Source organism: Octodon degus, unplaced genomic scaffold (assembly GCF_000260255.1).
Source record: "Octodon degus isolate 3935 unplaced genomic scaffold, OctDeg1.0 scaffold00052, whole genome shotgun sequence".
NCBI classification, from domain to species: domain Eukaryota; kingdom Metazoa; phylum Chordata; class Mammalia; order Rodentia; family Octodontidae; genus Octodon; species Octodon degus.
The window spans coordinates 5,249,967-5,266,060 of record NW_004524628.1 but is presented as its reverse complement, the minus strand read 5'-3'; the positions used below and the strand labels follow the sequence as shown (position 1 = coordinate 5,266,060).

The 16,094-nt window shown below is 44.2% G+C and overlaps 1 protein-coding gene and 1 pseudogene across 4 annotated transcripts in view; one reads left to right on the top strand and one right to left on the bottom strand.

Annotated features, from left to right (window-relative positions):
* Positions 1-16,094, top strand: part of Mgat4a (mannosyl (alpha-1,3-)-glycoprotein beta-1,4-N-acetylglucosaminyltransferase, isozyme A) — a 131,854-nt gene that overhangs the window by 90,120 nt on the left and 25,640 nt on the right. For all 4 annotated transcript variants that reach the window (XM_023717349.1, XM_023717348.1, XM_004633182.2 and 1 more), the window contains 3 exons: positions 8,520-8,566; positions 10,205-10,318; positions 11,283-11,358. In XM_023717349.1, the coding sequence (XP_023573117.1) occupies positions 8,520-8,566; positions 10,205-10,318; positions 11,283-11,358 (237 nt within the window). The remainder of the gene's footprint in view (positions 1-8,519; positions 8,567-10,204; positions 10,319-11,282; positions 11,359-16,094) is intronic.
* LOC105742435 lies at positions 1,890-2,640 on the bottom strand (annotated as a pseudogene).

Genomic DNA, 16,094 nt, shown 5'->3' with positions numbered 1-16,094 from the left:
CTCTCCTCCCCTCTCCTCTCCTCTCCTTTCTTTTCCTTTTTCTTTTTTTTCAAGACAAGGTCTCCCTGTGTAACCCAGGCTGGCCTGGAACTCACAGTGATCTTCTTGCCTCAGCCTCCTGAGTGCTGGAGTTACAGACATGCACCTCCATGCCCAGCAGCAAACCATTTCTTGTTACCTCCATACAGTGAAGATTTTCACCTCTAAAGACTTTATGCTTTAGTTTTCAGGTGTCTGGTTCATCTTGAATTAGTCTGTTCTAGGTAAGGTGTAAGGGCGTGTTGAAGTGCATTTCTTCCTGCACATGTCCAGTTGCTCTGGTGTCATGTGTTGGGAATACCTTCCCCAGTGGTCGCAGGGTGCCCTTTCAGACTCAGTGACATGTGAATCTAGATCGTCGCTCTGCTGTGTCCTACAGATCCTGGGCTTGCTCCCTGTGCAATACTTGGGCTCTTGCTTCCTGAAGCGTTGTATTAAATACTGAAGTCAGATAAAGTCCTCCATCTTGTTCCTTTCAGAATTGCTTTAGATATTTTAGGGCCTTTGTATTTCTGTGCACATTCTAGAATCGCCATAATTTATCATATTTGGTTTTGCTATGTAGTCACAACTGCTGCAGTTGTGTGGGGTGTTTTGCTTAAGAGTTAATAGGGAACTGTCTGGTCATGATTTTTCATCTGTTGTGTGGATAGGGGGAGAGAGAGTGTGTTTTATTCATAGGATTTTTTGAGTATCTTTTCTTCCTCCCTTTCTTATTGAGTAGTTGCTGACCTGGTTCCTTTCTTAGGAATCACAGAAGGAGGTGGCTTTCAGGTTACTCATTTGCAGGAGGATGAGGAGACAGAACTGTTCCATGCTGTTTTTTATTTTTATTTTTAAGCCAAGGTTCTCTTTCTTTCTGTCCCAGGGCCAACACGCTTCCCTAAGCGCAACTTGTCTGTGAGGTTCCTCTCACTACCTTCGGTTACTGGAACCAAGCTGCGTTTCTTGGGAGGTCGAGAATTTTAGTTGTTAATATTTTGCTTAATTTTTTGGTCCTAAAGACCAGACTCAGGGCTTCCAGCTTGTTACAAAAGTGATCTACTACTGAGTTAAGCCCTAGCCTGTTGTTCATGTTTTAAAATGAAATTTGCCATTTTTGGTGTCTGTTTCTCATTGACAAGTTGCCATTTCCAGGAAGGAAATGAACACTCCATAAGTGGTTTAATCTTTGTTGAGTGAGGGAGTTGGGCTCGGCTCCTGGATGGCTTTGAACTTTTTCTACCCTGAAGCAATAAAGTCAGAAACAGTGGCCCTCGCTGTGCTTTTTTTCCTTGCTTACCAGTTTTATTCCTTAATAAAGGCCAAAGTGTAGGTTGCATGGTAAGTATTCTTTTGCTCATTGAACTGGTATCTACTGAATTACTAAAATGAGCAAGGTCCTGGACATTCAATACTTTTTTTTTTTTTTCTTCGATAATGTCAAGTTTAATCTGCCAGATATAAAAGTTGGATTTGTGGAGCAGGTTTTGCCTGGGTCCTGCACAGTTAACGGAGGTTTCTTGAAATGATCTATGAGGTTAGGTTAAAAATGACTAGTAGCCCTGGCCAAATATGTGGGAATGGGGTGGGGAAGGGCCGAGAAAAGGGCTCAGTTGGAGGCCACTGGCCAGGGACAGAGAAGCCATGGGACCCAGGGCACAGCCCCTCTCTGAGTAAGCACCCAGGCAGCACAGACTGGGGCTGGTGGCTGCATGTGCCAGCAGGTGCCACCGGCACTACCACCCACTAACGTGAGATCTACCAAACAAATGGAAGCGCTTCTGACCCACCTCCCAGGCACCCCCAAACCAGGGTTCTGAATTCTAAAACACTCAAGTGGTTACATATGAAATGCTGTCCTGCATCTTTTATATCAAAAGATAGCAGCTGCCCCCTCCCCCAGCCCCCCCCCCCTTGAACAATTTCTGTGCCAAGATGAAGAGGCGGCCGCAGGCCATGGGGGTTCCTGGCCGTGAGGGGCTGCTGCAGCGGTGCCAGGGCACAAGGCAGATGAGACAAGCAGCGGTCCTGGCAGCGCAGCCCGCTTCCCTGGCCTCTCCTCCCACAGGCGACACAGACTTATTCAGGGAAAGTGACTGCATCCGTTTTCCTGACAAAGTCACGTCATCTTTTGCTTGCCTCTCCTCTTCCTTCTTCCTCGCAGCCTCTTCCTGTTGTTTCCGGATGATCGCCAGCCAGGCAAGGTCAGCCTTGGCTTGCTCTGTCTTACCAGCTAAATGCATTGTCATGGAGTGTTCTTTTGCTTTCTGCTTCTCGGTTTCTTCTCCTTCTCCTTGAAAGCTCTTTTGGCCCATCCATTTCCAACTGTGTAACCTTTTTAGTTGACTGTGCCACCTGGTTGGAGTTCTCGATGTCACTGAGCCCTTCCACACCTTTGCGTTTTTGCTGGTAGTCTGCGTCCTCATCCTCGCTCCCCTCAGAGCGTAGAGATCTCTTCTCCTTTTTGGGGTCACCTGCAGCCCCATTTCCACCTTCTTGCTCCTCCTTTTCCCTGGCTTTCTGCTTTTCAGCCTGCAGCTGGGTGTCAATCTCCTCAGGGCTCATACACTGCCTTGTTTGGCCTTTGTGGCCTCTTTTTCTCCCTCCTTTATAAGGCATCACGGCTCCAGTGGCTGCGGAGGCACCTCAAAATGACACAGGAACCAGAAACACTTCCTTTTTTTGGGGGGAGGAGCGGGCTGCTCAGCCTGCTCTGAGGGCGGGGCTCGCACGGCATATGGTGCTAGGATCGAACTGCGGTCCCCTGTGTCTGCCTAGACCACTGAGCTATCTTGCAGGCCTGCAATACTTTTTTTTTTTTTTTTTTTTTTTTTTGTGCAGGGTCTCACTACACAATCCAGACTTGTATTGATCCTCCTGGTTTCTGCCCCCAAGTGCTGTTGCAATACTCTTTAAATTCCACTATCTAATAAATGATGCTCCTAAAAACCTTTAAAAATTCATTAGATAGCAGGTGATGCTCCTAAGTTGAAATATAGCAGTACATAGGCATATTGTTGTTGTTTTACTCCGCTCAGCTTTCTTTTGTTTTGAAAAAATTAGTTATACTTGCATATTGCTGCAGATGCGACCTATCCTTGCGTGTTGTGCCACCGGGCCTCCTAGCTTACCCCTTCCACTCCCAGCCCCAGGTCTTTCCACATTTCCTCTTCTCCTTGAGACCTTTTCCTGTGACTCTCACTTGTTTTCTACTTGATTAATTTCCACTTGTGTGTATGCATGCGCATGTGCGTGCATGCGTGTGTGTGTGTGTGTGTGTGTGTGTTTCCTGGTGCTGAACCCCAGGCCTTAATACTAAGCTACCCCCTCCCCCTTGAGGCAGGGTTGTGCTGAGTTGATAAATTGCCCAGGCTAAGCAGAATCCTAATTACTGTCTTCTTCCTGCTTGCTTTTAGTTTTACCCCTTCTAGATCTGTAAGGTGAACACTTAGGCTGTTGGTTGGAGACTTTTTTTCTTATAAGCAATTTTAAAAGCTATAAATATTCCTTAAAGTACCACTTTAGCTGCATTCCATGACAACATGTCATGTTTTAACTTTCTTTTACGTGGAATATGTTCTAAATCTCCTTGTAATTTCTTCTTTTCCCCATGGGTTATTGTTTTTACACTTTTCTGTTGAGGAGTCCCCAAGTATCCTTCTGTCATTGATTTTCTAATTTGGCTGTTGTACTGACAGAACACAGTCTGTGTGATTACTGCCCTTTAAATTGTTAATGGGCTTTGGATGGTCTGTCCTGGATGGTATCTCTTGTATAAAGAGCCCAGGAATGTAGTTCAGTGGCACAAGCACCTGCCTGGCAAGCACGGGGTCCTGAGTTTAACTTACAATACAAAGAAAAAAAGAAGGAAAAACGATTTTGTTCCCAACTGGGGTATTCTTCCTGTGGGTGTCTGTTAGTGGTAGCGTTCAAGTCTTCTTGTACTTGTTTATTATCTTTCAAGGTAACTGCTTCATTTTTAGTTTTAAGTTATAAATTAACTTGGTGAATCAGTAGTACTTTTTTTTTCCTGTAATTTACTAGAAGGTAGATTTTTAACATGTTTATAGATCGGTTATAAATCATACAAATGACCATTTAGCAAAAATGGATATACGCTGCAAGAGTTGCATGTGGTTGAACAAATATTTGCTCAGAGTGTCAGGATTTAGGCATAGGACTAAATGTAACAAAACCTTTTTCCATTGAAACTTGTACTGGCAGAAAAGCCCCGCAAGGTGCAGCGCAGAGATGGTGTTACCTGCATAAGGAGAACACGCATGCGCGGCTGACCCGGAGGCGGGTGGGGGCGGGGCAGGACATCTGGGCAGAGGCCTGAAGGGTGCAGAGCGGACACTGCATGCGGCGAGCTGTGCTGGCAAAGGCCTGCGGGGAGCACATCGCGGGATGCAGTTTACAGAGCAGCAAGGAAAGGCCTAGGCGTGGAGTCCAGTTGGTGAGCGGCTCAGCGGCCAGAGGCAGGTGGAGAAAGCGAGCCCGACAGGGGTGCTGGAAGAGCTTCACTTTTGCTCAGAGTCCAGGACTTTTTTTCCCCACCAGGAATCGAACTCAGGACTTGAGCTTGCTAAGCAGGCACGGTGCCACTGAGCTACATCCCTGGCCTGATAGTACACTTTGTATTCAGGGCCAGCGGTGAGCGTTGTAGACTTCACCGCCTGTTCAGTGTCAGCTGTTGTAGCCTGAAAACAGTCTGGGATACTAAGTGAAGGCGTGAGCTTGTGGTCTGGTGAAGTTTTAGTTCCGAGTACCAGGCCGTGTCGCGTTGCCAGACCTTGTTGTATTTGCACTAGAACATGAATTCGGCGCTTCCGGTAGAGAAGACACTTTGAATTACTATTTTTTAAAAGACACCTTATAAGCACCTTTTTATTTTGAAATAATTTTAGATTGAGAGAAAAGTGGCAAACATTTTTACAGAAAATGTAAAATTAAAGAACTCCTATATTTGTGATATGTTTCTTTTCTCTTTCTGCTCTCAGAATTTCTTCTATGTCTTCGATTTTTTTTTTTTTTTTTTTCCCCATTTTATCTGCTTTGGGTAGAACTCTGTCCTTCTAAATACCTGGATGTCGGGACTGACTCCCAGACTAGGGATGTTTTCAGCCATTTCTTTAAATATACTGTGTGGTCTTTTTTCTTCTAATGCAATTTGTATGGTATGGAAATTTGATCTCTTTGTGATCCCCTGTCTGTCACGTAGGCTTTGGGCACTTCCTTGTCATTTTGTTCTTCAGACTGGGCAGTTTCACGGTTCTGCACACTAGCTCACTGAGTTGTCCTTCTACTTGGAGTAGTTGGCCATTGTGGGTTTCTGTTGAATTTTTATTTTTTGTTATTATTTATTTTGTAATGTATTTAGGGCAAGGTCTACAAGGTCTCACTATGTGATTGGACTCATAGTGATTCTCCCGTTTTCAGCCTCCTGAGTGCTGGGATTATAGGAGCGTGCTGCCACGCCCAGTCTCAATCACTGCCTCAGCACACCCCAGGGGTGGGGCTGGCCTGGCACGCTGGGGCTCGAACCCCGGCCCCTGCACTCTGCCTAAGCAGGTGCGTTAGTCCGCTGAGCTATCTGGCTGGCCCTCTGTTGAATTGTTAAATCAGTCATTGTGTTCTTTAATTTTACAATTTCTGTTTGGTTCTTTATGGTTTTTATTTCTTTGTCAAACTTCTCTCTTTTTAATGTATTATTTTCCACATTTCATCTAATTTGCTACCTGTATGTTTTTGGGATTCACTGAACTACCTTAAGAGGATCATTTTAAATTCTTTTTCTGTCATTTTATGGATCTTTATTCCTTTAGGGTCCATAATTGGAGTCTGTTAGCTTTCAGTCTCAGTTTTGCTGCTAAGCAACTGTCGCGCTTCCCTGAGTGGTTGCAGTCCTGGGTCTCCACGGATTGCTGTGTGTGCCCTGGAGGAATCGTGTCCCCGCCCCCCATAGCCTTTCTAGGCATTTGGGGAGAATTGAGCCTTTACTGTTAGGTCTGACCAGTGATTCTGGAAGGGCAGGCTGCTTGGCAGGCCCGGGCAGGCAGTGTTGCTACGGATTCTGCAGCTGGAGGGGTTGCTGCCCGGTACGGTGATGGCGCGCTCAGGCTGTAACTCGAGGTGGTGGCTGGCCGGGCTGCTCCGCTCTTTGTGTAATCTCCAGCCGGGCCGGGCTAGGGGCTGGGCTGCCTAGGTGAAGTTGCCACTCAGATTGGTTGGAGTTTGTGGCTGTGCTCTTAGCGATGCGCAGATGAGAATTCCTATCAGAGTGGTACCACGGGATGGGCTTTTGCTTGACCTATGGCTTTAGCCCCAAGTAGCAGTGTCTCTGCATAGACATAATCCTTGAGGGAGCCATTGGGCTGAGGGGAGTCTCTGCTAACCTTCCTGAGTCTAACAGGTCTAGGCCACATGCTGCTCTAAAGAGCTTGTCTCGGGTGTCATTGTCACAGGCAGGGCCACTGGGGCTGGGCAGTGGGCTCTGAGGCTGGGCAGGGAGACTCCCTGCTTACAGATTCAAGCTAAGTTGAACTTCTCACTGTGTTTCTGAAGGTGACCAGTCCAGCTTTGTGGGTGGGTTATGAAGTCAGCTCTTGTGTCTGATCAGGCGCTAGAGCTGACAGGAACCCAGAAGATCCGCCAGAATTGGATGGTCATTGTGACCCCTACCTTCTTTCTGTTTCTCTGTGTCCTTGGTGGTCTAGTTGTGCCACAGTCCCCATTGTTCCCCATGGTGAGAGGCCAGAATGGGCTTCCTGGGTGTGTCTCTGGGAAGCTGGGTCATTCTTCCTCTTGTAAAGAAACCGTGGTCCAGGAGAAATTTTCTCTGTAAGACGCTGTAGCAGCTTCGGGGAGGGCAAAGACTGACACAGCAGCAGGGAGACACTCTTCTCTCTCTACTTTTCCTGCTAGTTCAGTTCTGCAGACTACACAGGTGTCCCAGGTCTGTTTCCAAATGTCGGCGTGTTCAAGATGTTCTAGTTGGTGGCAGTTGCTATTGAACTTTTCCCAGTCTCAGCAGAGGCCCAGAATTCCGATTCCACACACCATTTCCTCCGGACCGCCTTTTGTTCTGAGCTGGCCCACATAGAACCCTAAGAGAAGCTGGGATCCTGGCCTCCCGGAGTTCGTATGTGCAGCCTGTGATCCTTGGGGTTTTTTCCTTTATTGCATCCTTTGTTTTGCTCATAATTCATCTTCACACATCTAAGTTCAGTCATGCAACCATCACACCAGTCAGTTTTAGATTTTCTTCATTCTAAAAAGAAACTGTTAGCTGTCAGGCATTGACCCCTGTACTGTCCCAGCTGGGACGGCCGCTAATCTATTTTCAGTTCCTGCAGATTTCTGTCTTTTGGAATCTTATAGAAACACAGCCAGAAAATATGTAGTTCTTTGCTACTGGCTTCTTTGACTTAATATTTCAAAGTTCATCCATTTTGTAGCCATATCAATAATCTCTTAATAAAAATATTTGATTTCACTTAAACCTGAACACTTTATTCTGTAGGAGAAGATGCTCTCTCTCTCTCTCTCTTTTTTTTTTTTTTTCTTTTTTAATGTCCACTTTTCGCATTGCATTTCTCTCCCTGTGGATGCATATACATGAGTTTCGGATTCATAGATCTGTTCTTGGAATGGGATAACAAGAAGACCTTTTAGAGACTTTACAAACCTTCTTAAAAATAATATGAAGAATTTTTTTTTTTTTTTTTTTTTTTTTTTTTTTTTTTTTTTTTTTTTTTTTTGTGGAACCAGGGATTGAACTCAGGCCCTTGCACTTGCCAGGCAAGTGCTTATTCTACTGAGCCATCTCCCCATCCCCCCACCTCATGTTCTTTTAAAATAAGCCAGTCCCACAAGCTCAGCAATCACCGCTCTTCGCTGCCAGTGAGCGGGAGAGGCAGGAGCACTCCCAGGGGAGCCCGGGGCTCAGGTGGCCTTGTGCTTCTGGGTCAGGCGGAGGTTTTACTCTTCTGGGAGGAGACGCAGAATAATCCAGCACAGGTGCTTTTTATCCTTTCATCTCAGTCTCCAAGGCCTTATTTTTCTCCTACCTTTGAACATTTTTGTGAAAAGTAGAATAGGAAATTGAAGCTGAGAGAGGCGACTTCAGATTATGTAGTCCAGTAGCTACAGTGGCAAATCCTGAGCCTGAGTTTTCAGTCTGACTGGAACAGTCTTTCTCTCGGTAGCATACCGCATCCGTCGCTCCCGGTGCCCACCGCCTAGAGGGTGGGTGCTTCAAGGGGAGTGGAAATAATCTTGGCGCTCAGTTTTCCTAGTGAGAATTGAGAATACAAACTTAGAATTCTGCATACTGTATTACTAATGGTATTAATAGTATTTAATGAAATTTAATGCAATGAGAAAATATGATGCATACAGAAATGCGTGTTTCACCCTTAACTTTTGAGTTCAGAATTAAAGTTAAATGAAAAATACAAAGACACAAATGCCAATTTAATGTTTCTTTTCTCTCCCAGACAGATATTGATTATGTACACAGTGTTGTGGCCAACCTGGAGAAAGAGTAAGTCCTCCTTGTTCTGGGCATGGAAGTATTTTAGTTGCTATTTTCGTTTTGCTCTTTGCCAAAACAAACTGCCTTCCTTCGCAGCTCATTTCTCTGCGGGGTGGGTCGTCCCTTACCTGCCACTGCCTTTGAATGGTGTAAAGTCGGGGCATGCAAATCCAGTTATTCGGGGGATACACTGGCTTTTTTCACTATAGAAAAGATGCAAATGTCATATGTATACAACACAATGATAGTCTTTATTGTTGGAGGCAGTGAATATAACTTAGTTATATGAGATCATTTAAATCTTTTCACCCTTTGTTTACCAAGGAAAAATTGTTTCCGTTGTCCAGGTAGAAAACCTCGCAGGCATTTCAGACCTCCGTGCTGAACTGTGGCTGAATCAGTTCTGCTCTGTGAGCCAGCGGTTTACTGTGAGCAGGGCGCATAGTAGGTAGCAGGAAGATTATGAAATTTCACGTCTTAGCACTTTCGGCAGTATTAGCTTGGTACTTTTGATAGTGGTATTACAAGAATTAGTCTCTATATGGCTTTCTTCATTGAACTGTACCTGGTTTTGCCCCTAAAAGTAGATGTGTTGTCTTATTATTTTCCCCAGTATTGGGGCCGGGGAGATGGCTCAGTGGATTAAGCACTTGTCTGGCAAGCGCAGGGGCCTGAGTTCAATCCCTGGTTCTGCAAAAAAAAAAAAAAAAAAAAAGCAAGACCCAGTATTGGGGCTTGAACCCAGAGCCTTACCACTGGGCTACATTATTATTCATAAGGGCCTTGCTGGGGTCAGGGTCTTGCTAAATCTGTTTGCCCAGGCTGGGCTGAAACTTAGGACCCTCTTGCCTCAGCCTCGCAGAGTGCTGGGCTCACAGGTGTGTGCCAGCAGGCCAAGCTGCAGGCATTCTTTCTCTTCAAAGCGAAGACAAAAGGAAAGCAAAAAAACCGGTGTCCTGCTCTAGATTTAACGTGTTTCCTCCAGCTTAAACTTGCAAAAGAAGCCCCAGTACGTCTCTCTCAGCACAGATTGACGTAGGAAGTTTAGAAAAGGGTTTGCAGTCTCCACCCTCCTGATGTTTTGGGCTAGCTAGTTCTGTCTGTGTGGAGCGCAGTGTTTCATGGGGCTGTGGTGTCCACTCTACGCGGGAGCCTTGCTGCCCACTGTAGAGAGCCGGGGACGTCTCCAGCCGGGAAGCACTGAGCCTGCACTGCGTAGTAGAAAGCTTCCTGCAAATGGACGATCTTTGAATTTTGCACAAGTCATATGTTTAGATCTACACACAGATTCATTTTTTCTTTTTAACTTTCTGATTTTTCTGTGAAATTAAAGGATTATTAAAGTCAATTCCTTTCAGCAGTGTAATGCCTGCAGCTCACCTAGGTTTCTATGCTACTCTGAAGATAACAGCATTTTATGCTGTTTTTGAAAAGCATTACTTAGAAAAGAAATAAAATGCCAGAAATCTTAGGCTACCGGATAAACCAGTTTTCCAGTAAATACAGTCAGGGATGAGCTACTTCGGCTAACACATTGGGACCGTGACGTCACACCTCTATCACATGTTTGCTGATGTTTTGGTGTTAAATAGACAGTGAAATGCACATTAAGAGAAGTAAATGGCTCCGCTCCACTTTCCCCTGTAGGTTTTCTAAAGAGATCAGTTCTGGCTTGTTGGAAGTCATTTCACCTCCGGAAAGCTACTACCCTGACCTGACAAACTTGAAGGAGACATTTGGGGACTCTCAAGAAAGAGTGAGGTAATGGATGGCTCCTGCAAGTAGCTCCTGTTGTTCAATGCTTAGGCTGTTTAGGACTAAACTGGAAAAATGTTCTCGGTAGCTGCGTTAAGCTCAGGCCGGCTTGAGGGACATTCTCTGGTGTTTTCTCCGTCGGAGGGACAGCTTAGTAGGGGCTTTTCTTTCTTTGTGTTTTTCTTCAACTGGCTTTTAGCACCTTTTAATGCAAGTTTAAATATGTTACTGTTTTTCTTCATCTAGCTGTCTGCAAACACATTTCTAGACCCAGAATAGTGTTTCCTCTAGTATCACTTTGTTCTTTTCTCCCTCCTCTTTCCTTTCTTTCCTTCCTCCCTTCCTGCCTCCCTCTTTTGCTTTCATGGTACTGGGGATTCATGCAGGGCCTTTGCACTGAGCTGCACCTCTACCCCTTGCAGACAGGGTCTAACTGCATCACCAAGTTATCCAGGCTGGGCTCAGACTTGTGATCCTCCTGCCTCAGCCTCTCAGAGGGCTGCGATTACAGGCAGGCAGTACTGTGCCTCAGTATAATTTTCAAAAAAAAAAACTAGTTTAGTGAGATATTAACTGACATTTTATTGAAAAAAGGGCCTGTGTTGAAAGAAGTTTGGAAAACAGCAGATTTAAATTTTTTACCCTCCCCTAATGTCCTCCCTGCTGGATACATTAACCCCTCTTAATATGCTAATAGGAGCGAGTCTCTGAATGAGCAGAGGCTGCCTCCCAAACTTGACTGACCTGAGAGTCCTTTTCCTCAGGCCACTGTGAGGATTAGATTCTCAGAAAGGCATTTTGGTAAAGACTTCATTAAGGAAAAGTGAATTTGCTTCACTGCTGCTGGTGCTCTTGCACGTGTGTGTGTGTGTGTGTGTGTGCGTGTGTTGCAGACACTGGAGTTTGTGCAGCTAAGCTTACGTACTACATTTGCCTCTGGCCCCTGACCTATGTTTGGAAACCCTTTCAGATGGAGAACAAAGCAGAACCTAGACTACTGCTTTCTAATGATGTATGCGCAGGAGAAGGGCGTGTATTACATTCAGGTAAGCTTTCTCCTTTGTGCCTTTCACAATTCTAAAGAGAAAAAATATTGGCAAGGGTGTATTTTCTCTAAAACAGGTCTGAGAGCACAAATGCCCCTCAGATCTACAGCTTGGAGCACTAGGGGCCCCCCTGGTGACAACAGGTGGCTCTGAGGCCTCCGCCATCTCCAGCTGCTGGTCCTGTCCCACGGGGACTGGGCATGTGGCCCTCTGTCTTCCGCTGCCTTCCCTCTCCCACACCTTCTTCTCCTTCACCTTCTCCTCCTCTACTGTTTAAAAAGAACTACAATGAGCTATTTGTTAGACTTTAAAGGGTTTCCGTGTGAGTTTTCAGTGGTCTCATGGTAGAATAATCGTTTTTATAGTCTGTGGCATATTTGCATTTATAATGACGATGATAATGGTGACCACCAGTCCTAACGGGGCGACTCTGAGCGTCAGGCCCTGGCGCTGTCCGTGTAGGATGATGCTGTGGGGTTCTGGGCGTTGGGTCCGCCAGGTAGGCTGCAGCTTGACGAATTCCAGGAAGCCCTTATTTCTCAGCTTCTCCCAATCTCAGTGCGGTAAGCTTAAATTCTACAAGTAGAATTTCATTACTTTTACCAAAAGAGTTCATTCTTTGTTCAAAATTCAAATACCTTTGAGAAGCAGAGCGCGTCCGCTCTGCCAGGTTGTCTTTCTTCACTGAGTATTAGGTTTCTGTTTTTTCGGTACAGGGTCTCATTACATCACTAAATTGCCCATGCTGGGCCTGAACTTGGTGATCCCCTTGTGTCAGCCTCCCAGAATTCTGGGATCACAGGCCCGTGCCCAGCCCCTAGGTTCTTTTTAAAGAGAAAATGTTGATGAGGGTGGCAAGGAGTGATTCTGGGTTCCTGAATCAGAAAAGAAATGGTTGTACAGCAGGAAAGAGGAAGCGAAGAAACTGGGGTCAGGAGTTGTTCCATTGACATTTGGCCTAGCTTTTTGTTACCATAACAAATCCTGAGGCCAACTGCTGATGAGGAAGGGATGACCCAGGCTCACTGTTTCCGAGATCTCAGTCCATGGTCATGTGGTCCCACACATGCTGGATCTATGGTGAGGCCGCACATTGTGGTGTGAGCTGTAGAGGGGCAGAGCTACTATTCCGTGCCAAGGGTGGAAGAGGACAGAAGAGGGAGCTGTGGTCTCACCTTGCCTTGCCAGGTGTGCTCTTAGTACCCTGAAGATCTCAACTGAAAGGAGCTTCTCAGGGGACCAGGCCCTTGAGCCAGGAGCTTTTGGGGGACACACAGGATGCACACCAACACAGCCCTCAATGTTCAGCACATCCACAGGGTGGGAACTGTCCGCTCTGACCGCAGTGCGGACTAGAACAACCTTGTGTGTCACAGAGTGTTTTGCATGTAAACACATGATTCTCTGTGTTTAGGGACATATTGTTAAAAATAGAGTCCTATTTTTAATATCAGGATAATAAGGAAAGCATTTCATCTTTGCATATCCCAATGTTATTACTCTTGAGCCGATATGTAAATAGATACATTATACTTAAGAACTTGTGTAGAGACCTGGGAAGTGTAGGTGTGTCCCTTAGGAATTTGGTTTCACGCTCTGTCCCAGGAGAGAATGAGTGGAAACTGAACGCTTTCTTGTGGCACATGGGGTGGGGGAGAGTTGGGCATGGATAAGGGAGAGGGTGGTGAGGAGTGTTCCTTAGGCAGGGTCAGCCCAGGACACTGAAGGGCAGTAGCAGCGAGTGTGTGCTTATGGCAGCTTTTCACATGCTGCCAAAGTTCTTTGGGACTTGCTTGTCACACTTTGTATCTCATTTAGTACAGCGCCCCTTTTTATTATAAAAATTGCATAACATTACATTTACTAGCCTCAGAGTTCAGTAGTGTTATCTTGTTGCGCCACAGATCTCAACGTTTTCATTTGGGGAGTTGGAACACGGTTGCCCATCACACACTCCTTGTCCCTCCCTCCCGGGTCCTTAGTCGCCATCACGTACCTTATGTTTCTACAATTTTGACTATTCTAGATGTTAGATGTAAGTGGAAACGTGCGTTATCGGCCCGTTTGTAACTGGTGTGCTTTGCTCATCATAATGTTCTCAAGGCTCATCAATGTAGAGTACGACAGGTGCCCGTTTTCAAAGCTGCCTACTAGTCTGTTGCATTATCATTCCGCATTTTCTCATTCATATTTTGATAGGCATGCAGTCGCTCCCAGCTCTCGCCTTGTGATTAGTGCTCTGGTGGTCGTGAGGTACACGTACCTCTCTGAGATCCTGCCCGGAGTTCTTTTAGATAGATACCTAGAAGTGGGTTCGTTCTATGGCTGGTTCCATAGACAGTCAGAACGAGATAGTTCCATCTCTGGTCTTTAGGGGACTCCGCATGCCCTTTCTCACAGTGGCTGTGCCGTCACACACGCCTGCCCACCAGGCACACATGTTCCATTCTCTCGCCTTCTTACCAATGCTTGTTATGTTTTTGATTTTTTCATAGAGGTCACCGTACTGGGTGTGGTGTGACATCCTCTTGCGGTTTTGATCCTCATCGATGATTGTGGATGATATTGAACGTCATTCCATGTGTTCGCTTGCCGTGTGTGTATCTTCTCTGGAGAAATGTTTAAGTGCTTTGCCCATGTTTCTTTTTTCTTTTCTTTTTTCTTGCACTGCTGGGGATTGAACCCAGGGCCTTCTCACTGAGCTGCATCCCTATCCCTTGAACTTTGTTTTTTAAATTTTGATGGTCTTGCCACATTGCTAAATTCTCAGGCTGGACTCAAATCTGTGGCCTTTTTGCCTCAGCCTCCTAGAATCTGAGATTACAAGTGTGTGCCCCATACCTGGCTCTGTTTTTCACTTTGTTATTTTATTTATGGTCATATTTTCTCCAATTCTGTACATTGACTTTTCACCATATTGTTTCCTTTGACGCATGAAGTTTCCAAGCTTAATGTAGCTCTTATTTATTTTTGCTTTCGTTATCTGTGTTTTGATGTAATATTATTGATGTCTTCGCCAAATCCAGTATTCTGAAACTTTTCTTCTAGAAGTTTTATACTTTTATCTCTTTGGGTCAAATTTTTAGTATGTTTGAAATAATTTTTGTTTACAGTATAAAGTATACATCTACCTTTATTATTTGCATGTTAATATCCTGTTTTCTCAACATCATTTGTTGAAAAGGCTGTCCTTTTCTCCACCTTATGTTTTTGTCATCCTTGTGGAAAATCATTTTACTGTATCTGCAGCAGTTGATTTCCAGGCTCCCTACTCTGATTGGCCCATGCATCTGTCCTTGTACCAATACCCCGATGAATGGATTTGTAGTATTTTGGAAGCGTGAGGCCCCCAACATTATTCTTTTTTAAAGAATTGTTTGACTCCTTTTGTTCCTTGAGATTCTGAATGATTGTTTGGAAAGTGCAGAGATTTGGGTAGAAGCTGCATTAACTATGCAGATCGCTTTGGATAATGTCAACATTAATGTTGACATTTTAGTATTAAATCTTCATATCCATGGGCACTGTTCAGAATTTTTTTTAATGAATTTTGTTAATTGCAAAGATAATCTTGTTTGCCTTGTGTTGATTTTTTAATAGTGATATATTTTGGTTATCTTTTCATTTCATTCCTTTTAGAGCCTATAGATACATCCTGTGTATATCCTGCAGATGTCTGTGATATCATGGTAGTGATAGAAAGCATCTTAAAGTGATAAATCTATTTAAATTTTATAATTCTTTCACTCATTCCCATAAGAATGTTCTACATGTTTATAGCTCTGTGTTTCTACTTTTTGTTATTGATGATACAGTTACTTCTTTTCATATTATGTATCATTAACATAGATTTCTAATTTTCTTTTATGCTTTTGGTGTTTAAAAGTCTATTCCAGATTTAAAAATGGTTTATGCACCTGCATTGCTTAATGCAGAATTCTACATTTATATATTTACAACTAACAGTTTTGGGTTTTTTTTTGTATTTTTGTTGTTGTTGTTGCTTTTTCTTTTCACTTCAAGTTGAAGGTCTCGGAAATAAGGTGGTTACACTCAATTCACTGAACTTTTATTTGGGGAAGCCTTAATTTCTCTTTTATTTTTGAACAACAGCTTTGCCAGGCATACTACTCTTGGTTGATAGGTTCTTTTGGTTTTAGTGTTTTAAGTGTACCCTCCTCTTCACTTCTAGCCCAGGAAGTTTCTACTGAGAAATCAGCTGATGACCTAACAGGAACTCCCTTGTGTATGATTCTGTTGCTGCTTCTCAGAATTTTTTTTTTTTTTTTTTTTTGTCTGAGACTTTGACAGCTTGCTTATTGTGTTTCTTGACATAGATCCCTTTAGAGTTGTCATAATGGAATTCTTTGAGCTTCTTGAATTTGTGTGTCCAGTTTTCTTTCTAAATTGGGTAGCTTTTCAGCTTTATTCCTTTAAATGGATTTTTCTTCTTCTTCTTGAAATCTTGTAGTATGTGTGTTCCTTCGCTCTATGGCGGCTGCAGCTCCCTTAGGCTGTCTTTACTTTTCTCAGCTGCACCATTAATTTTTTTTTCAAACCAAATTAGTAGGACAGTTTCAATAATTAACACATTGCATACATTCTTCCTAGTGGTTAACTGCTGTACAATATGTGGATTTGATATCCTATTTACAAACACCATTAGAACAAATCCCTCTATTCATTAAGAGAATGTAACTATATATCTATCCTAACCACTTTGAATACACAGATAC